The 22,398-nt window shown below is 38.2% G+C and overlaps 1 protein-coding gene across 6 annotated transcripts in view; it reads left to right on the top strand.

Annotated features, from left to right (window-relative positions):
* The window catches only part of LOC102685174 (A-kinase anchor protein 7), an 80,460-nt gene that overhangs the window by 35,972 nt on the left and 22,090 nt on the right, over window positions 1-22,398 (top strand). The window contains exons 8-9 of one of the 6 annotated variants that reach the window (XR_001479781.2): window positions 9,007-9,307; window positions 10,043-10,124. The exons of 3 other annotated variants lie outside the window; for them this stretch is intronic. Coding sequence is in view for 2 of the 3 variants with exons in the window: in XM_015359112.2 (XP_015214598.1) it covers window positions 9,007-9,191 (185 nt within the window). In the remaining variant the exon portion in view is untranslated. Of the gene's footprint in view, window positions 1-9,006; window positions 14,399-22,398 lie in introns of those variants that run through there. 2 more of the 6 variants (XM_015359125.2, XM_015359112.2) reach the window with 2 other exon arrangements.

The following is a 22,398-nucleotide window of genomic DNA, read 5'->3' as shown; positions in this document are numbered from 1 at the left end:
GGTGGCAGAGGAGATGTTGAAATGGGTTTGTGCTCAGGATCCACTGTTTTTACATGTGGTGTCAGACCCTCATAAAGTACTTCATAAGCTTCAGCACATGAACTGCTTACTACCACTACAAGGTTTGATTAAACATCTTCACTTCTTACTTCTGAAGATGATTCATTTTAAGGGAGAAAATCATTTCAGTCCAAGGAACGTGTATGGTCAGCACATACTGTACCTAACTCCATTATTTTGTGCATTGTCTTAAAAGGCTAATCTAGATATCAATTATTGAGTGTTATTTTTATTATAAAATTCTTTCCCGTTTTTGTAATTCTCTCCTTGAAAGCCTGCTACAAAGGTTTCTTACAGGAATATTTTCAGTTGTTTTACTCCTGCATGGTAGCTTTTGTGCAATTTAAACTATTTACATTTGTACGCATACAATTGGATTATTGGTTCCCTTATGCTTTTCATCTCATAGTTCGGGAATAACCAACAGAAAATGTGTTTGTTTTGCCACTATAGCTCTGGCACCAGCCCCTAAGAGCCTGAGACAGCACGTACAAATGTACTGTCCATTGCCAGTCCCTCCGTGACGTCTTGCATTGTGAGTCTGTCACACAGGGGAAGGGCAGGCATCTCTCACCACTGAGGTCCCACAGTCAAAGTCCCTGATGTGAATTATCCCTTCTGACTGCATTATACTTTTTGTGTGGACTGGGTGTAACTCGGCCATCTGGGAGACCTTGACTGTAGTTGTCTCATGGCTAAAACTAGACTTTAACCACCCATTTCCACAGATGGTGAACTCCTAAATAAAGGTAGTGAGGTTCCCATAACTCCATGGACAGTGGTTTGTTTCCTGGGACTATTTAATGAAAAAAAAACTTTGTAATACTAATATCTGAATGTTGTAGATATCCGGAAATTAAAGACATAACTAGACATTGCAAAGTCTGGCACAACTCTTATCAGTGATCCATTTTCCTCCATGTCCGTTATACGCACAAGTGTGTTCTATAATCTCACCCCGAGAAAGGAAATTAAACATGATACACTGCTGGTTTTGTTCTTGTTTTATGAGTTCAGTAGAAAGCTGTTGGGTAACAGGGCTCTCTGTATTTGTCCAGAGGGACAGAGGACATTTTATTTAGTTTTTTTTAAATTTATTTCCTTGCCTGGTGCTTCTAATTCGAGGCAATTTCCAATTGTACCCATGTGTACAGTTAGTCATGTTACCAAGAGTAAAAGAAGACAAGCCTTTGCCTGAGTGAAGGATACAGCCGCAGTGTCCCACCAGGAATTGAACCTTCAAAGCTTTAAGCTTTGAGTCCATAAGCTTAACAATGACCCACAGTGCTGCATTTGTTGTACTGCAAGTGAAATCCATTTCATTTTGTTATCAAATGGATTGAGTTAATTGGTTTAGCAAGAATAGGTTTTAGGGTTTGTATTTGTAGGCTTTGTCTTTCATAAGATGTTACCTGGGACCCGAAGGTGAAGATTAATGTTCTAGGCTATGAAGTAAATGTTTATGGTTCATTGTTTTTTTTTTGTAGTCCTGAAACTTTTTTTAATTTGGGGGACGGTAAACAAGTACCTGAATGATTTTAATAATGAGATAATTTCTATTTTTTTATTTATTTAAGAAGTCATGATGGTGTAAGTATAATCTCAGAAATGTACAGTATAATTAGCATAGGATGGATTGGTTTAGTAGTATAATGTTTTTTAAAGTGTATTTTACAGGACGTGCAGGATTCAGTATATGATTTAAGAAATGAGGGGTGTGGTAATGGATTGGGGTTACCATCCCACAGGCAACACTTTTTCTGTTTTGCACATGTAATCCAGTTTGGTTATTATCTTATGTGTCTGTGCTTCATTATTATAATATAGTATACTGTTCCATAGTTCAATCCGTTCTTGTGACATATCATTTTTCTAGTTTCTAAGCCACTAGTATCATAACTTACATCCTGCATAGACCCTTTCCTCAAGAGTCCTGCAAAAACCAAGTCCATTCTTATCTACAAGAAAGAGAAGAAGACAGTATATTGTATAACATAGGAAACCCCTCTCCTGGAGTGAAGAATCATAAATGGGATTCCAGGAATGAGTAATAAAACTCACAGCATTTTTGTGAAATTGAAATCAATTAATACTACTAATTGGTATTTAACACCAGTAATTATAGCGAGACATATCAGTCCTTGTTGTCAGAAAGAAACTTGGATGTCAGGACACCACGTGCACAGCAACACCACGAAGAACTGCTTGGACTTCATTTGCATGCACATCAGTAGCCTGCTGCTAAATCGATTAGTATGTAAATGTATTCATGCTCTTAACGGTACTTACCAGTAAGTGCCCATCATCCAGATTTTGGGGGTTTTCCCTTTGTCTTCCATAATTGTATCTGCAGTAGTGTTGATTTAATTAAATGAGAAGAGATAACATCTTTATTGATTTTTGTAGCATGATTTTCTTCCTATGTTACAGTTATAAATATCTTGGCTGCCAGTGTAATACTTTATACTGCAGTGTGTTTTTTAGTTTAGCTACTTTCATTAGTTTTGCAGAAGTGATTAGAAGTTTTATTTTATTATATTTTATTTGTTTTTAGTTTTCTTGACGGTATGCAATATTGAATGCATGTGGTTAAATTAAATTTGTATGTAGTTGTATAATTGACTACATAATCATTTAATCTAACTTGGAGTCCCAGTGGGAGGCTGGACAGACAACACAGACCATACTGGTAAATACCCTGATACGTTCTTCTAGAAACACGTACAAGAGACTAAGTCAAGGGATTTCTAGGACATTTAAAAAGTGGGTTCATTCTCATAAATTGAATTTGTTTAGTTAATTTTGCTACTGTGATATAATTTCAGAATTGCAGGCCTAGATATAATGGGTGATTTTAATTATATTTATGGCATTAAAATTAAATGAAACAATTTTATGACTCCATTTCCAGATCTGTAATATACTGTTTTTGTTATATCGGAACTCCATACAGCCTTTGTTATGCCTTGCCATGACATTGGCTTCCAATTCTTAAAATCATGGTTAAATCCTGGGTAATCAGTAAAAAAAAAAGTATTTTAACTGAGTTCATATGCTTAAAGTAAGTAGAACTGTTTCAGGGCATTGATGTAATGGACAATTCTTCAAAACTAGCAAATACCCAAACTAAATGGATCAACCTTTTGTATAAGGAATCATTTTTATTCAGCATTTTTACTACAATATAATGCACAATTAAGCTAATATAACAAGCCCAATTAAGCTAATATCTCTCCTTCCTTGGCACATCATCCCTAATTACTGCTCACAGGATTATTAGAGCTAAAGGTTTCGAAAGACTGCTCAGTGCAAATGTTTTGAAAGACTACACACACAACAAAGAACCACAGGAAATGTGCATTAATTAGCAGCTGACCTGAATTAAATCCTTAATTTAGTTTTGCCTTAAGATGTCACTGCAGGGAAAGTTAGAAATTCACACAAAAGACAAAGCAAATAAGTTGTCATATAGGGTATGTACTGTATGCATGTTTTGGTTGTGCAGTGCTGCGGATTCTGCAATATGGCTTTTTAGGTGGAATTTATTCCTGTATCACAAGGGAAACAAGTTGGGCACATGGCATGGGGAGCTGTTCCTCGCTGTCCATCCTAAAGCAATTATATGAGACGGCAAGACATGGAGGCGGAGCTCTAGTGCTCACTGGAGCCTCTAGCCTCTCTCCTCTCTCTGTGTCACAGTAAAAAGAAGCACATTCCCTCCAAAGCACTGCTGAGAGCCGACTGCTGCCGGATTTGTCTTTTTATTGAAGTGCTTGTGCAGGGGGGAAAAAAGACACAAAGGAGAGAGTGGGGGGGATTTATTCGTAAGGTGTCATGGGACAGTTGTGCTGCTTTCCATTTTCAAGAGCTGAAGAGAAAATCAGTAAGTGATTTCATGCACGTTGATGAGCTACTGTGGTGCTTGTTCAGCAAGGGCTCGCTTGCAGCTGGGGAAGAGTTTAGGGACAGAGACTGAGGCCAAATTCCTCCTTGATTCTGATGAATGTGTAGCTGTGCAAGTAGCAGGCTTTAAGGGAACAGCTCATGGGTCTGTGATTTTTTAAATGCTGTTAGACGCCTTGATACTTACATTACTTGTGTGTGGGGTTTAGCCCGTATACGTGCTGTAAACCGTCTGGAATCTCAATTATCTAAATTCTTGTACAAGAGCAAAACGGTACTTCTTTTTTCAAAGAATGGAAACTGAAATTTTAATTATGCTTTGATTTGTTTTTGTTTTGTGGAAAATCTATTCTAGTAGTTAAAAACAACGATGCAGTATGTTCACCTGCTTGCTAAAAACTAGCTAAAATGTGGGTAGCCGTCTTTAATATTTGTGCTGAAATCAAAATTGCTGGGCGAATTCAGGTTGTTATTGCTAGAGGTGCATAGCATATTGTAATGTATCGACATTTTATACTTATCTATGGGGAGATAGTTTCGGCAGTATAGTAGGATTGGCATGCTTTCTGTTTCAAGAAAATGCTGATTGTATATCTTCTGTTCAGTGTACCCCTGTATTGATAATACTCTTTTTAAAGAGAAGTATCTCAACATACTGTATCTGCATTGGGGCTGAAACCTGCACTGAATGTTCAGGTTAAAGGCTTGAAATGCACACTCTGTGATGGTAGCAGCCATTCATGTGTGCTCCTGATGTGAGCTAGATGTGTGTGCTTTGCCACAGGCAACGATTCATTCTTCGTGGATCAGTGATGTTATTTTTTCAGTAAATTTGATTATCTGTTGTTCTCCACTGTTGCTACAGCACCATCAGTGTCATCTTGTCACTGACAGACTTTTTTGTGCTACTATAATGGAACAGGGATCAGGAGAGCTTGTCTAAGCTGTGTGATCTGACTTTGTGCTGCAGTTAACCGTCGCTTAAAGATGAATAAATCTTTGGAAATGTTTAAATTGGGCGTGTTCTAAATCTAGAGAGGAGTGTTGCAATTTGCAAGATTTTGCTAAAGATGATAAAATATCAAGAAATATTTCAACTTTATGGATTACCCAAATCATAACTATGCCTTATATTGTCATTTAATTTTAGTGGTGCAGAAGGCGTGTGTGAGGCTAAAGGCTTACAAACAGAGGCGTAGTTTATTGTATCTTCTTACTTGTGCTGTCGAAGAACAGAGTATTTTCAGTCCAACCAAATTAAGACTGCATGAAAAATAAATGTTTTTCAGTAAACATTTTTCTCCAAGAGAAGACTTTATTTGCCTTATCCCAACCTTTAAGGCACATTTTGATTTGTGGTTTATGTGGGGTAAGGCTATTATATCTTTTTGCTTCTTTGTTTTCAAAAGCGGGGTGGTGTAGAAAAGGCATAGCTGTGGCATTACAGTCTCACCGTTCCACACGCTGTGTGGACTGGTCATGGAGTCTCACGCAAGTTACCAACATGAGCTACCAACTAGGTGGCAATCCATCAAGGTACCAGCCAATCAAAAGACAGGCTTTTAATGATCCTTCTCCCTTTTTTACTTAGTTTCCTCAAGTTTATTTTCAAACAATTTCTTTGTTATACCTGCTGAATGCAGAACAAATATACAGTTTGTTAGTCATAATTTTTTAGGTGTGTTTTCTACTTGTATTGAACAATATGGACTATGACACCCGGTGCCTTTGACAACCATTTCAACATTTGTCTGCTATGGTAACTAATGCCAGTGTGCTATCAACATTTCTTTCCACTGTGCAGTCTAATGCTGAAGCTTAAAGGCTCTAAAGTGCCTACTTTTCAAGTGCATTTTGTAAGAAAATAAATTGTATTGTAGTCAGATTGTAAATGCGAAAATACAAATTCCTAATACAAGACATTGTATATCGCCAATAAAGTGATCTCATCTTAAGTCTCCAGTTCCTAGAGTCATTTTGATGTGTGCATGATAGAGAGCCACAATTATGTTGTATTACTCCTTGCATTCATTTAGGTATTTGCTCTTTACCACAGCAGTTATGAGATTACAGGTAGAGCTTCTTTTTCCATTGTTTCAGAGCAATTCTAAACTATGTAGTATTTTGGGATTTGAGCTTTTTTTCCTCTACCATGAATTTTGTTCAGTATAAAATAAGGAAAGGCAAGGTAATTTCTGTGAAGTTTATTAGGAAACTGCACATTGCAATTTGTGAAACCTATCATTTCTAAACTGAGATGCAAACAACAACTTCCTCCAGTGGGGAATTCAATATATTGGCTTTCCAGCACCAAAATATTTTTTCTTTCTTAATACAATTTCCATTTCAGAACAATGGTTTATTTTCTTTACTTTAAAATACAATCAGAAATACATAGATTGGTATGATAGGACAGCTATATATGGCATAGCTTAATATCATTTTTGGCTTTTTGTGGTTTATAAGGTGATTATTTTAAATTTGGTATCATTGCCAAAGAACATGAAATACTTGCGTAAAAATAAGGACTGCATAAAAAATACAATACATGCATTTTTTTCGGGAAACATTTTTTTCAGGACAAGACTTTATTTGCCTTAGCCCTACCTTTTAAGGGTCATTTTGATTTGTGGTTGTGTTTCATTGGGAAAGGCTATTATATCTTTATGCTTCTTTGCTTCCTGTGAAATAACATTTGGCACTGCAGTTATTAGTTTACGACTGTTTGTTTTGTTGCAGATTTTGTAGGTTCACAAGATGGAAATAGCACCAAAAAAAGTGTTGTGTGTGTGTGCGCGTGTTATTCACACTGTTACACTTTGTAGGTTTAAGGCTGCCGGTCTTCTGCAGACTCGCAAGTAAGATCTGAAAGGGACCAGGCTTCATTGCTACCAATTACACACAGAATATATGAAAGGATAGTGATTTTTTTATATTTTTCAATTATGCAAAGCCAAGTTCTTCTAAAAAAATATTTGCAGTCTACTAACGAATACAAAAGACAAAAAATCAAAAAAAATAACATGAACGTGAAAAAATTAGATGAAGATTAGAAGAAACTACCACAGTTATACCTTACAAAGATATTTGATATACAAAAGAAAGTATGAACGTTTTAAATTTATATATCTGTATTTAAGTGATTTTCTCATCAGAAAGTTTAATGTATTTCTTTAGTAGCTGAAGAGGAGGCATTTTTGTAAAATACAGGTTGAGAATCATGCTGCAGACTCACTGTGGTTCTCTGTAGGATTTGATTCATTCTGGGGCAGTTAGGATCAACAATAAGTCACAATTAACCCGTTTGGAGTGCTTAAAAGAAATTAGGATTCTGTGTTGAAATGATTCAGTGGCAATCAGCTTTATTGTTTGACTTTGTTCAGCTTGTGTTCAGGAGGGTAATGCATGCGGCACTGTTCTAAATTTAACAAAAAAAAACTGAGTCCATTTTTTGTTGCTATTATTTAAAAACATCAGACCATAATTAAGTTTGATATTGTGGCGTCATTGGTAGCTTGAAGCCCATTGGCACATTATCTTTTTATCACAAAACTGAAATAATGTCACTTGGGGTGGTTTAAAAAAAGCAGTTTTACCTAAAAAATTAAATGCCTCTGAGGTTTATTTATTTAAGAAAAGGTGGTATTGGCCAAATCAGTACCTTTAGTGTAGAAACAAGCAGCTCGTTGTCAGCCAGCTATCTTTTAAATCTTTTTAACTCAGTGTGATTTTTGTTTCTGCACTTTGCATAACTGAATTGATTAAATATTTTACAACCCAAGTGAAATGAGTACATTAAATGTAAGCTAATACAAAATTAGCAAGGAACACAACTGGGCTTCTTTGTAGTAAATATGCTCTGACGGAGGACAACTAAGTAACAATACCTTGTAGTTAAGACTTACAGAAAGATTAGAAAGAAGAAAGACATTGAGCTAGTGTCCAATCTTGGATGAGTCCCATACTCTTACTTAAAACTACAGGAACAAGAATGACTGGTGGTATTATCCCAGAAAGGGAAAACAGTTGTTACAAATGTCAGTTTTCATTTCATTGTTAGCAGTAAGTTGTCCGAGTTCATTATAAAATGGAATCCCCTTCACATCCCTAGCGTCTGCTTAGATCATCTGTGTTGATTTCCAGATTCTTTGTTGTGATGAGTTGAAATGTGATTTTAAATATTCGTTGTTTTTTCCCCCTGAGGCGTATACTTACATGCTAATTGACTGATAAAATGTCTATGAAAATCTCATCTCAGTTTAGAAACACAGACATGGCAGCTTCAGCACAGTGAACAGACAAGGCAGTCTTCCCATGGCAAATCAAAGTCCACATTTTCCTGTTGGTCACAGCATTGGTTTTAGTGAATGTATTACATTAGAGCTGGGAATTTTCATTTCATTATACTGCAGTAAATAGCAGAGTCAGCACAGATCATCACTGTTTCGCTGTACGAGACGAATCTAGCCATGCAATGGTAGCACAGTTCTATACTTATATAGTACAAAATATGAACTTTCAGCTTAATTGAAAACTTGATTTTTATCTCCAACTTTAACTTTACAGTTACATTCTAGACAATATGCATGTGCAGGTAAAATCGTTCACAAATGATTCATACTGGGAGAACAATGAGGTGCACATGGATTTGTATTTTTATTTTGCAGATAGTGAAAAATAATACTGCTCAATTTATTAGGCCATTTTCTCTATGTGTGTGTGTGAACGCTGTAGTTATGCAGCAGGCTTAGAAGACATAGTACAAATAATAATTTCCATTTAAGCTAAGTGCTGTGGCTGTATTCTTTAGTGTGATAAGTTCATCTTGAGATTATCCCTACAAACTGAGTAACATCTCATGTGATTGGTCGTGGACCTCGTTACCCGTGACCCCGTGTTTTGGTGCTGCGTGATGAAGTGTCTGCCGAGTTCTCCCACGTGTAGGGGTCATGAAAGCGGAGTGCTCCTGGTGCAGGGCGCCCGGCTGCCGGTTGCCATGGAGAGCTCTCTGAGTGACCCCTTGTTGTCTGTCGTGATGTGTAGGTGAAAGGGCTGCGGCAGAACCGAACGACGCGGAGCTCGTGAGCCTCAGTAAGAGACTGGTGGAGAATGCAGTCCTTAAGGCAGTGCAGCAGTACCTGGAAGAGACTCAGCAGAACAAAAACAGGCAGGCGGAAAGCAGCCCGCCACAGACTGAAGGAAACCTGCGCTCAAGTGACAAGAAATGAGCTCTGTCTTGCCCTTATCCTGGACCCCCACCACCCAGGGGAAACCCTCTGAAGACACACGACAGCACAAAGCCCTGGAGTTCTAGGGAGACCTAAAGAAACTGTATTCATTATATGTAAGCGTTATCCATTGTGAGAAATTGTGAATTCAGTCCTTCTGATGAGGAATCAGTCCCTATACATTTCTTTTATCAGCATTCTAAAGAATTGTCCACTTCTCACCTTCCTTATTCAGTATTTATCCAACCCCCCCCTCTGACCCTTGAAAATGTCAGTTTTCAGTTACAGCGTTATTTTTTAAGTGTGTTTTACTGTTATGTGGGGAAAAAATGAAAAGTCACATCATGAAGAGAAGCTTCTCTCTGGTTAGAGTAAGAAGATCTCGGATGTTCCTCTGAAGAGCAATTGAGTTGTTTTTTTTAGCCCTTTTGGAATGGAAATGAAGGAGAGCTAAAGGTTCATACACTACCTGAAACACAGTTTCTTTCAACCTCATGTCTTTGATTTGTCTGTCACATGGAGCTGCCACTTCTGTTGGCAGTGAGCAATGCAATGCAAAAATCATCTTGACTAAGCTAAATATCACTACAGATATTCACTATATTTATATGCTGTCAGCAAACATACAAATTGCTGTAAGCAGATTATGCATCCAGAATTATGCTGTGAAAATTGTTTATGCCTTTTTGTTTTTGGTTCATTCAGTGAAGTGTGAGACTGGTCATTGAAAGAAACAGCAACCGATGCCAATTTCTATGTGAGCTGCAGGTTGGCTGTTCGAAGGGGGTAGCCAAGTAGAGCTGCCTTACTTTTTATTTTAAATAAAAGCACGTTGTGTCTTCTTTTTTTAGGGATAAAACGTGATGTAAGCTTCATTAGGAAGGCTTTGCAAAGAGAAAGGGGGTCTCTGTTGAAGAAACTCGTTTGGATAAAAGACCTTTTGTGTCATCCGGCAACACTAGCGCGAATCCGCTGTGAGATGGCAGAAACAGGAGTCCCGTCAGCAGGTGCTCTTGCCTGCAGGTGATCTCTCTCCTCACATCTGTCTGTTGGAAGAGCGATGGGATTGTTAAACACACGGGGATAAAGAGACTGCAGCCACGCCACACGTCTGTAGGCCTTCGGGGTGGTATGCTCTTGTTTTTTGTTACTTACCATTAGGAATTTTTTTTTCCCTAAACACAAACAAACAAAGCTTTTTATGCTTTGCACAAACGTGTCGTCTGCACTGTCATTGTTGGTTGATTCTCTTTTTTAACTTTTATGCCTGTGATAGAGTTAATGAGATTCTAGATTTACCACTTCAAAGGTAGCCTTATGTTTAGACACAATTCTCGTTTTTATTTTAGTACCTTGCATGTGAAGTTTTTTTTTCTCTTCAGCTTTGTGTATATATACACCTGTACCTTTAAAAAAAACAATGGTTTTGTCCAGGCATGCAGTGGTATTGCTGGTTAGTGTTCTGTTTGTAACCTTGTTGATTGTCTGCAAGAACACTCCATCACAGTACTTATATTGATTCTTTTTATTTTTGTTTGTTTTTAATTAAATTGAACAATGACAAAATAGAACTTGATATAAATAACCAACATTAATAATGTTTTAAATAGCTGCATACATTTTGGTAACATACATAACAAACATCCCAACACTTTACTGTAAATGTCAAACATAGTTATAGTGCAAGCTGACTTTAAGTATTGTTAGAAGAAAAGAACAAGAATTAGAAATAATTGAACTATTTTGGTCTTGGGTTTTGAGAATTAAGAGGGTGATGTTTAAGAAAGGTACTAAATACATTGATGTTTAATGTTAATTGAGAACTTAATTGTTGTTTTGTCTTTGCTAAATGGAAAGACATGTAACCACAAACAGCAGTGCCTTTTTAATACTTGATCAAAGAGCTCACTTTTCATTTAGATGAGGAATCATTTTTCTCAGTTGTGTGACAAGGAACAGGAGAATAGACACGTTCAAGCTATGCAAATGCTTTGAAACTTGGTGATGAATGATGGAGTCTAAGACGAAAGATGAAAAGTGCTAAATGAAGAATCTCTTGTCCTGTGTGGAAGAATGTCAGTATCTTGAGTTTGTTCAGTCTTCTTGGGCAGGAAAATGAACGGAAGACAAGAGGGTACTGGGACAGGTAGTGTGTATTGAAATGCATCTGCAGTTGATTTGTACCATTCTCCTAAGTATGGCCTGCTGCTTCTGAACTAGGATTTGATAGTCCCAAAAGTACAGATCGGTAGAGCCTTGCTTGTGGCTACGTAAGTGGTATTTCGATCAAGCTCTCAGATCCTTTTTTTTAAATCCAAACAAAGGCTATGTGATTTAAGTTTTAGTTTCACCCTAAAAAGTACATATTACACACAGTTCACATCCTGCTAAAAAAAGGAATGTGAGAAGAACAGGAATAGGATTCAACAGGGAGCAAGCGATATATTATATGTCACATGTTATTATTTATTATCCCTACAGGGATTAATAAGTTAAGAAGGAGAGCATATGTTAAGAATCCCATAACATTGTAGTAAGCGAAATAAACCTCCTTTTTTTCTGATGGAAAGGGACGGTTCTCCCACTGCAGAGTTCAGTGTAACTAGGCTACTGCGATGCACGTACAGCAGGTAAAAAAATCATTTCACCTGAAACAAACCTGAATTTATCCCTTTATAGGACTGCATTGCCCATGTTCCTAAAGTAAATAGGAGTTCATTAGCAATTTACACAGTTGTGTGCTAAAAAAAGAATTGAAGACTACAGATCTTCCCCAGTTTAATTGTACAGTCATTTTGAACTGTTTCTCTCAGTTTATAGGACTAAAGCAGGTGATTATTGGGGAATTTAGTACTTGAAGGGCATAATTCACGCTATAATTGACCATTTTCCTTAACTTTGCTTGTCATTGTTTTGTTTTGCAGCAGTCAGGTCTAAAGCCATATGGAAGGTTGGTTTTGTTTTTGTTATTTACGGCTTGTGAAAGACGTCCATGTTTTAACACTTCTCTTTAAGAGCCCCCACCCTGGAATCTTTATATAGCTGCACTGAAGAGCCGTGGTAACTTGGCTGCAGAAGTTTTGTAAATATTAGGGGACTTTTTAAGTATTGTGTCATTTTATTTGTGCAAATGCATAATTTAAGCAAGGTTGCTCAGAAATGGATGTTTTGAGACAGACAATCAGACCACGTAAAGCTGTTTAACACCTTATTTTACAATTTATTTTAAATGATGTTATGTTATTAGCACTCGACTCGAGAATGGACTGGAACCCTATATGGCGTTTATTATATGGCTGGTAAATTATATACAGTATATGATGTTTGCAGTTAGAAATTAGTATCTTAACAAACAAGTAGCCTCTTTTCTACTTGCAAATTGTATTAAAACAATTCCTTGTTTCAGTTGTTTTGATTCAATGAGACGTAACCCATCTGAGGAGATGTTCATTTTGTGAATTCAGTGTATAAACAAAACAGTGTATTATTATGTCCAAGTAGTTTAAATAAAAAAATAACTATTTTAGTACATTAGTAATTTGTCATTCCATTATACGAAGACGTAAAAATCACTTTTGGTGAACACTAACCTTTAAAAATGAGACAAAGACAGCAGTGACGTAAGTGGAAATTAGATTTAGCTGAAATGAATGATGATTAAAAACAGATTATTAGCTTTTGTTAGAACGGTTTAGCAAAAGGACACAAAGCTTTTTGGATTTAGTGCAAAACGTTATCCACTTTCTCTTGCCACAGATGAACACTAGCTTATTTTTCCAACCATTTTTAAATGGAAAAATTAACTACCACTTTCCAAAGCTGCGTTTTTATTTCAAACGCATGTCATATTTCATGTCTTCAGTCTTCCTTTTTATTGAGGGGAGTCTGGAGGACGGGCTGGATTAGATGATCTAGGCTGTTGTATTAGGCTTCCTCACAGGTGCATATTCACCTGGCCCACAGTGTTCCTGAGTGCACAGCTCACACCGAAGCCCATGTTATCTTCCATAATAACTGAGAACGCACGTGAAATACCGGTGGCGTTGCTGCCTCGCCCTGCTGGGGTCCTGGGTTCAATCCTGGACCTGGGGTGTATGTTCTCTCCATGACCGTGTGGGTTTACTCCCACAGTGCAAAGACTTACTGGTATGTTAATTGGCTTCTGGGGGAATTGTCCCTGGTGTTTAGTGCGTGCGCGTTTGTGTTTGTACCTACACTGCAAAGGACTGGCGTCCCGCCCAGGGCGTACCCTGCCTTGCACCCGTGGCTTGCTGGGATAGGCTCCGGCTCTGGCTCCTCCCTGAGCTGAATTGGAATAAACAGTTGGAAAAAGGATTGATGTATTAAAATATAAATGTTCATAAAGGAAGCGTAACAACCTTATTCTGTAATTGAAAGCAGGCAGTTGTGGGTTGTTAAAGGACTCGCTCCCATTTACTTGATGAGTTGCTAAAAATGTTCCGTTTAGTGAGCCATTAACTCAAGTCAGTCCTGTCCCAGTATTTAAAAAGTACATTCTCCAATGCCATTTGTTAAAATTCTGTTACTTGCCTCCGGTAGCAATATTTTAGTCAGCAGAATAAACTGTGCCAATCTACAGTTTTAAAAATTGGTTATTTTGGTAAGAACTGTTAAAATACTGATAACCATTCAGGTTTTGTAAATTTAATGTTTTTATCCTTCTGGAACTGTTTTGTCGTTGTACACTAATGCTCAGCCTTCACACACATTTTTCCTAGTTATCAGTAAAGGTAATAAAATGTGTTTTCCCTTTAAAATACAGTACTTTTTAAAAAATATACTGGTAAGAAGTGATACGTTAATGTAAACATACCTTGTTTGTTTTTTGTGTTTTGGGCTGTGTAAGTAAATGCTTCATAATATTAGGAGAGAAAAGATAATCTCTTTAATTTAAAAAGTAAAGGATTAGGTTTGTCTTGTGTGATTTTGTATCCCCTACAGTATATCTCCAGTAAGGTGTTTGTTTTTTTTAGAAGTAAAACACCCTCAGGTCTTAAGAATGTCACATGATGACCATGTGCCAAACATACTGTTTCAATGAAAAATACTTTTTTTTATTTTAAATTGGAATTTTTGTAGAAAGACCTGGATTGTGCTTTGGTTTTTAGTACTGGAAGGATTTTTTTAAATAATAAAGATGATTTGCTCTAATAAACTGTACTACTTTGAGAAGGCTCAAGATTTAATTGTGTACTGTCTTATTTGTTCATGTGAAAAAGTATTGATCTGCACCTTACCTAATATCACTTCAGAAATATATGAAATATCACTACATTGTGGCGGGTCACTTATGTCTCAGAAACTATTGTTCCAGTAACAAAGCTTGAGTAACATCTACAGAAGAAATGAAGCAACTCATTTTTTCACATTTCAGATGAACCATTGTAAAGTATTTCTGACACGAGATCTTGGAAACTTGATTGGTGAAGTAGTTTAAATTCTAACAACTTTGAATCAACCGCTTCGAGTTCATTTGAATTCTGACTGAATACCACAGATGCATCCTTTGACTAATACAGTTTAAACAGCTTTATCTTATTCATTTACAATATGGTAGACTGCAAGCTGGCAACAGATATCTAAGATATTAATTATGCAACTACTGATAAATTTAACTTAATGTCATGGGTTTTGATCTTCACCTTTGGCGAGATGTACCGTAGGCTTCACTTACATTTTGAAAAGCAGTCACTTTATTCACAATCTAAAAAAATTTGGTTCCCACACTTGGCATTGTGGCTGACAAACACTTCATTTGTCAATAATTGGCATAGCCTGTCAATATTTATACACCAGCTCCATGTTTGTTATTCACACATGGACTGTAGATGTTTACTTAATGTCTGTGTTTCTCAAGTGTCTACTTTTAGCTAGCAGGTACTATACAGTATAGATGAAGACAAAACACGAATACAAATGTTTACACATTCCTATAAATAAAATGAATTTGTCTGTGTTAAATTGGAAAAAATAACCACGTGATAATCTTGAGAAACAAAATATGATAGTTTTTTAAAAGCATTCACTGTGTGTCATGGTGCTACATAACATTTCAGTGACAGGAGCTTTGTGTGCTGTCTAGTCAACAAAAAGTACTTCTTAATCCAGAAACATTCGTGGCTGATTGCTGTGCGTTAACTTTTTTTGGCAGCATGAATTTGGTTTCCATCAGCTTGTTTATTTTTTTTAATCCAGTGGCGGTGTTTTTTTTTTTACCATTTTAAATCTCAGAGTTAAAGCTTCAACTCACCCCTCCAAAAAAATTAGACTAAACCAGACCTATAGTTTTCCCCTTTCCCCATAAACCCCTGCACTAAGTTATCCACTGTGTAGTGCAACAGTAGAAAAGTCAACATAGTCTTGTTTTTCCTGTAATATCTTTGGTAAAATCAGCATTCTTTTGTTCCCCATCTAATTGAATAAAATACTGACCCTGTCTCAGCAATGTGTCTCTTCATCCTTCATTAAGATTACTTGAAGGAATATTCATACAGGGCTGAGAAAAATTTTGTCAACCTAGGTTGGTTTTCTTGTGTATTTTAGACTTAAAATGTAAATAGAGCTTAATGAAAGCCTTGATAAAAGATGCAGATGATTTTGAAGTTAAATATCTGTGTGTGAATACTTCATGAACATTTACTGTAGGTTCAGTAATGACACAAACACTTTTCACTGTAGTTAAAAAGTTCACCTTTTGACTCTTCTGTCCAGAAAACATTCTTCATTTTGGGTATGCGAGGCGTCCAGGTGGTCTTTGCCAAACCATAGCCAGACGACAGTTCTTTGTGGAGAACGGGTTACTTTCTGGCTTTTTGTCCTTGAAATTCATTCCTATTCACTGTTCTCCTGATAGTTGAGGCAGGAAGTTGTTAGTCAAAGCAAAAGAGTCCTGCAGATCCTCAGACGTTACACTGGGGTTCTCTGACATCCTGGATGATTTTTTGGTCAAAACAAGGAACAACCTGATCTCCAGACTTGCTGGTACAACATGGGGCTCTGTCACTACTGCTGTAGCCTCTGGATATCAGCCTTTGCACTGTCTTTCTTCACTTACTCACAGAGTAGACACCCAGCTGGGTCACCAAGCACATCATCACTGGAATCCTAATCTCCACCCCACTCCTCCACACATCCCACAACATGCTCACAAAGGTCCAAAGCACTCCTCACCTGCCACTACATGAGGACATACTGTATATAATCCACCAAAGACAGGTTTTCCTTCAAGAAAGCCCAACTGGAAAACCCTCCCTAGCATAACTTCAATGCAGACTCCACCAGGGCTGAAGAATGTGAATAATGGCTTAACAAAGAATCCTCATCACAACCCCCAGCTCTCACCTGCCAGGAAAAGAGAGGTGCCTGTAAACTGCTTCAGGTCCGGTCAGGGTCCCTGTCCTGCCAGCCTTGGTAAACTGGGAACTGGTGCAGGCCTCTTTGTACCTGGGGAAAGAGCGGACAGTCCAGCACATCCTAGTGGACTGCCCAATCTACACACTCAGTGGGGGACTATACACCTCCAACACACCTGCACCAGAACCTATCGTCTTGGCCCAGGGACTTTACACTTGCTAAATAAATAATTTCAGGGTCTACAACCAGGTAAGAATTCAATTCAATTCAAGCTTTATTGTCCCCTAGGGGAAATTTGTTTTACGGCACAATCAAACACAACACAATGACAATACGCATGATCAAAAAGGAAGAGAATACGGCAGTGTTACAGGAGAAAGAAACCAGAGACAAGAGACAAGGTAGTGACTTTGCACTGTTTAAAAGTGTGATTGCAGTGGGGATGAAAGATTTCCTGAGTCTGTGGGTTTTACACTTGGGGGCACAGAGGCGTCTCCCAGATGGGAGAAGTGTGAATTCACAATGGAAGGGGTGAGACACACACTGCCTGATGCTTTTGGCTTTCTTACTAAGAATCTTAGTCACCCTCTGTTTGTAAAGGATGCTTACTGTAAGTTGATTTGATTATTTTGCCACTTATATTCACTAATTTACCCAGCCTGTTACAATTACCAGTACTTATGTTGCCAAACCAACAAGTGAAGCAGGATGTGAAGACACTTCCAATGAATGATTTGTAGGAAAGTGTAAGAATAGTTTTATCCACCTTAAAGTACCTGAGTTTTCTAAGAAAGAAGAGTCTCTCTTGGCCTTTTTTATAGATCGTGTCACAACATTTGTCCCATTTTAGGTTATTGTCAATGACCAGTCCCAAGTACTTACAGTATAGTCATCGACAATTTCAACAGTAGTACTGACCATCAATTGTAGTGGGTTGAATAATGGTTCCCTTTCATTAGCTTTGTTTGTATCCAGGAGCACGAAATATACTTAAGTACAATATGTGCTCTCGTTTGAATTTCTCCATGCAGATTCCATTTCAATGAAATCAACACTTCTGTTTTCTGTTAAATTGTGGTTTGATGCTCTTTAGGGTTCAAGGCCTTTATTTCTTGAGCTGGCAAACTCAAAGAAAATTGTATTTCCCATAAAAGAACTGTGGGCAGAGTGTGTGTTTTAAGTGTGCCGATGGCATATTGCCCGAATCAAAATTCAGTGTTATGGTGATGCACAAAAAAACATCACGAATATTTCATTTCTGGTGGTTGAAAAAATGAACCGTGCTCTTCAAAATTCTTTTCAAATGCTGGTAAAATGCTGTATGGTGGGAAGTGAACAAAATGTCTGTGAACTGATTTAATGAAATATCTCATATCGATTTAAGCCTGAGATTGAGAATGTAACTTCCTAGCACAGTTATTGCAATGGCTAAAACCTGGGGGTGACTAGAAGACATTGGAGACCCCATTAGAACAATTCCCTGTGTGAGGGTGAGCATTAGCATTAGAACATTGGTGGCAACAACAGGGAAATGAACAAGCATGGTGTGATTTTATTTTTCTGTTTATATTTACAGACTGAATATTTATTAATTGAATTAACATAAACAAAATAATAATGCAGTGTGGTAGGCAAATTACCTCAATTCCAGCATTACTTAACTAACTACTTTGCTGTTTTATCAGTGTTTGTCATGCACATTAATAGGATTAATTATTTTGCTTTTTTAATTGAATGCAAAATCATAAGGTGCAGATACTGTATAGCTACTGGTCCTAGTCTGTTTTCTTTCAGAATTTCTGAGGTTGACTCGATCAAATCTATCATAAACAATGAGGTCTGCTCCTGCTAACAGAGCATTCACTGCCCGGAGCACAATCTTGATGCAAAGCGTTGTATACAGTACATACAGTATTACATAGAAACTGAGAGGCTTACAGATTAGACAAAATACAGTAGCACCATACAAACCAACATACTACACAAGCTGTAGGTTGCAAACAATTCTTCAGAGCATCTACTCAGTTTTGAACCACGTGTTAATTGTTTTTTTAACAGAATTATGTAAGTATAGTTATTGATAAAATAAATGTGTTATATGAAAATTGTAGAAAGGGATTACTTCATGTGCTGCCCTGCATCAAGGTGAGGCTGTTAATCGCACTTCAAGAGGATAAACCTACAGTATGTCTGCTTTTACAAAGCCATTTAGTAAATTAGCTTAGTTATCACAATGGGTACAGAGTTATCAAGGCCAGGCTTAATATGTTGTTGTGAACATCTGAGGGTCTACAAACAGGATAATGCATTTTTGTTCGCTGCGGATGAAAACAATATTTATCAGCCTTGTTGTGCTGTCTCTCCATTAATCACGTAATAAAAGATCTTAAGAGTCACACAGGGAATTAAATTCATTTAAATTAAATGTCATGGAACCAGACAATGCTTGTACAGTATACGGTTTCATTTAAAAAGGCTTTGGCTAACTGCGACAACAAGTGTAATAAAATGAATGTGGTGGTAAACCGTGTGGCCTCAACAGAACCTGCCTCTCGGGTAGCTTTAGGCTCTTTGTGTAGCTTTATCTTCGTTACTTGTACTAGCAGCCTGGTTTACCTTCCTAGTGCCAAGCCTGGCCCGCCTTCTGAGATGGGGCAAGAGGTTGGTGATGCAGCTACAGTACAGTAAAAATGCAGGAAGTATTCCAACTGCTCAGTTCCGGCAGGAAAAGCTGCTTTGGTGCCGATTCAGTTGTACAGAAATGACACTATCATATTTGAGAACTTAACTTGTCACACTGCACTTTTATTAGATAAAATTATTATTGGAATATAAATTATTTGATTTTTTTAATATAAGAGAGCTTTTGTCCCTTCAGTGGAATACACATTTACTGAGTATCGAAAGAAAACTTGCTGAAAAAAAACAACAAAATCACCAATCTGTTATCAGGAAAGTAACATTTTTGTAGCAGGAGCACTGACTGTGTAGATATCCATCCATTCGAGCCACTTTATCCAGTTCAGGATCCTGAGTCAAAGCCTGTCGCAGCAAGCCAGGCACACACACACTCACACAGACACACTCACACTCACTCACACAGACACAGACACACACACACTCACACTCACACTCACCCACACAGACACACACACACTAACACTCACTCACACAGACACACACACACTCACACTCACTCACTCACACAGACACACACACACTCACACTCACACTCACTCACACAGACACACACACTCACACTCACTCACTCACACAGACACACACACACTCACACTCACACTCACTCACACAGACACACACACACTCACACTCACTCACTCACACAGACACACACACACTCACACTCACTCACACAGACACACACACACTCACACTCACACTCACTCACTCACACAGACACACACTCACTCACACACACAGACACACTCACACTCACTTACTCACACAGACACACACACACTCACACTCACTCACTCACACAGACACACAAACACTCACACTCACACACACTCACACACTCACACTCACTCACTCACACAGACACACACACACACTCACACAGACACTCACTCACTCACACACACACACACACACACACACACACACACACACACACCAGGGCCAATTCCCTCAGGAGCCAGATAAACAGTACCTGGAGGAAACCTGCACAAACGTGGGAGAACACAGAACACACAAGCTCCATGCAGAAAGCACTCCAGCAATACGAGTCAGCAATGCTAACAGCTGCACCACCATGCAGCCCACTTGTGTTACAGTGATATGTCATCAGCATTTAATTATTCTGATTAATATTTGTCATCAACAGCAGTGATCAAGAATCAGTCAACTTACATTCACAAGCTGTGAATTCTGAACGAATGGTGTGGCTGCCACTGAAGGCAATACAAAATGCATGTCTGCAGCACGCCGTGTGCTTTGCACCACGTTCCAGATGTTGTCTTGTGGGATTCTGTTCCTTCTTCTTGTAGATCCTAAACAAACATGTGCATGTTCTCTGGCTTCTCAGCCCTAGATGCCACATCATTCAAGATTATCCTATTCAATGGGGCACAGGTCTAGCAAGCAGGGCATCTATGGCCAAAGGGACATAAGATTCGTAACTTTCAAGAACATCATCACGCAGGTTGCACGAGAGCAGTTGCTGTCTGCTGGAATTTTGTCTCAAGAAATTTCCCCAGAGGAATGGCAGCTAGTAGTGATGCGCGGGTTGACTCAGACCCGTGGGTTGGGCTGGCTCGAGCTAAAAACAAAAACAGATCGGGTCGGGGGCGTGCGGGTTCATTTCTCACAGCTGTGGCTGGGTGTAGGTTAGATAAAAGCCGACCCGCGCATCACTAGTAGCTAGTGAAGTCCCAGGACCTGAACCATATAATGCAGTGTTGTCAGGTAGCCATTAAGTGGATTCATTAGAGAACATTACTAATGAGAGGAGGCCATATGACACATTTAAGCTGTTTAGTAGTCTGGTGTTGTGGCTTCTGGTCTCTGGGCTCATCTGTCTTATCACTGATGGGCCATTTGGCTGAAATGTCTTGCCAGGTTAGAAATTACTGACAGTGAACTCTCCACATGGCAGGTGGCAGTGTGCTGACTTAGCCCAGCCTCCTGCACACCAGTAGAACAAAGGCATTGTTGTCTTGATCTTCTGGGTATATTTGGTATATCTCCTTTCTGCTTTTCCTTCTTGATTTTTTCCAGGCCAGACACTCAGCAGGCTGAAATTAGCTCAGGGCCTCTGCCCACCTCTGGCTTCTCAGCCCTTGATGCCACATGTCATTCAAGATCATCCTATGTGTTATTTCACTTTTAAAAGTATGCTCATAAAAATGCCCTCTCTTGTGTGGAGCTGCTCCGAGTGTCCTGTCATCCAGCTGCTGTCTATTCAAGTCCATACTGTCCTGCTCACACTAACTCTGGTTATACTCTTCTTTCTCTCCCTGCTGTCAGCCTCACTCTGTCACTTCTGTGGGCTGAAGGTTAGGGGACATCATCATATTTAAAATCCTGTTCTTCTTTCCGATTTAAAACTGTTTATTTTGGCTGTCTGAGTATTATCGTATTGAAAAAAAAATCCCCACTTACAGTTCACCTTCCAGGGGGTATTGGTTGGTCGTTAAGTTAAAGAAATCAATCAGTAGCTGGCAAATTAAAAACAATATTGGACTTTCACAAACAGTCTTTCTGGAATGTTGCATTATTTTTTCCAGCTTAGGGTTATTATTAGTTAGACTTTGACTGGAAAAACTTCACTAACATGGCTAAACATCTGCAAGTAAAGATCAGTGAAGATACTGAAGAGCCACATTACACATCTGAAAAGATATTTTCTTAATATTCCCTGCTGCGCCGTGAATGAGGATCCTGAGATTTAGAATGTACAGTACTAAACATCAGATTACCTGACATCAGATTTTGATTTTGAAAACTCAAAGAAGTGCTCTCTAATACACCTCTGTATCTGACAGCTTTCAGTGTGCATTCTTCATGAAGCTCGTACAACCCATCTAGACCACTTGGTAAAGTAATTACTAGTTAATTGATCTGATGACCTTATCCAGCTGCTTCTAGCAAGAACTCAGAGCATCAGCTTCCACAACACTCCTGAGTAGTTTGTTCTCCTACAAACTTTTTGGTAAGAAGAAGAACTTCCTGTTTTTCGTTTTAAAAGCACTTTGAATTACACTACTGTATCAGGAAGAGTTTTGTGCCTCTTGACTGAGCCACACTGACTACTTCTGAATAACATTGATCTGCTTTTTCTCTTCGATGTCTTTCTTCACTTTTTTAAATA

This window comes from Lepisosteus oculatus, chromosome 2 (assembly GCF_040954835.1).
Source record: "Lepisosteus oculatus isolate fLepOcu1 chromosome 2, fLepOcu1.hap2, whole genome shotgun sequence".
NCBI lineage: Eukaryota > Metazoa > Chordata > Actinopteri > Semionotiformes > Lepisosteidae > Lepisosteus > Lepisosteus oculatus.
This window is presented reverse-complemented; position numbering and strand designations above follow the sequence as displayed.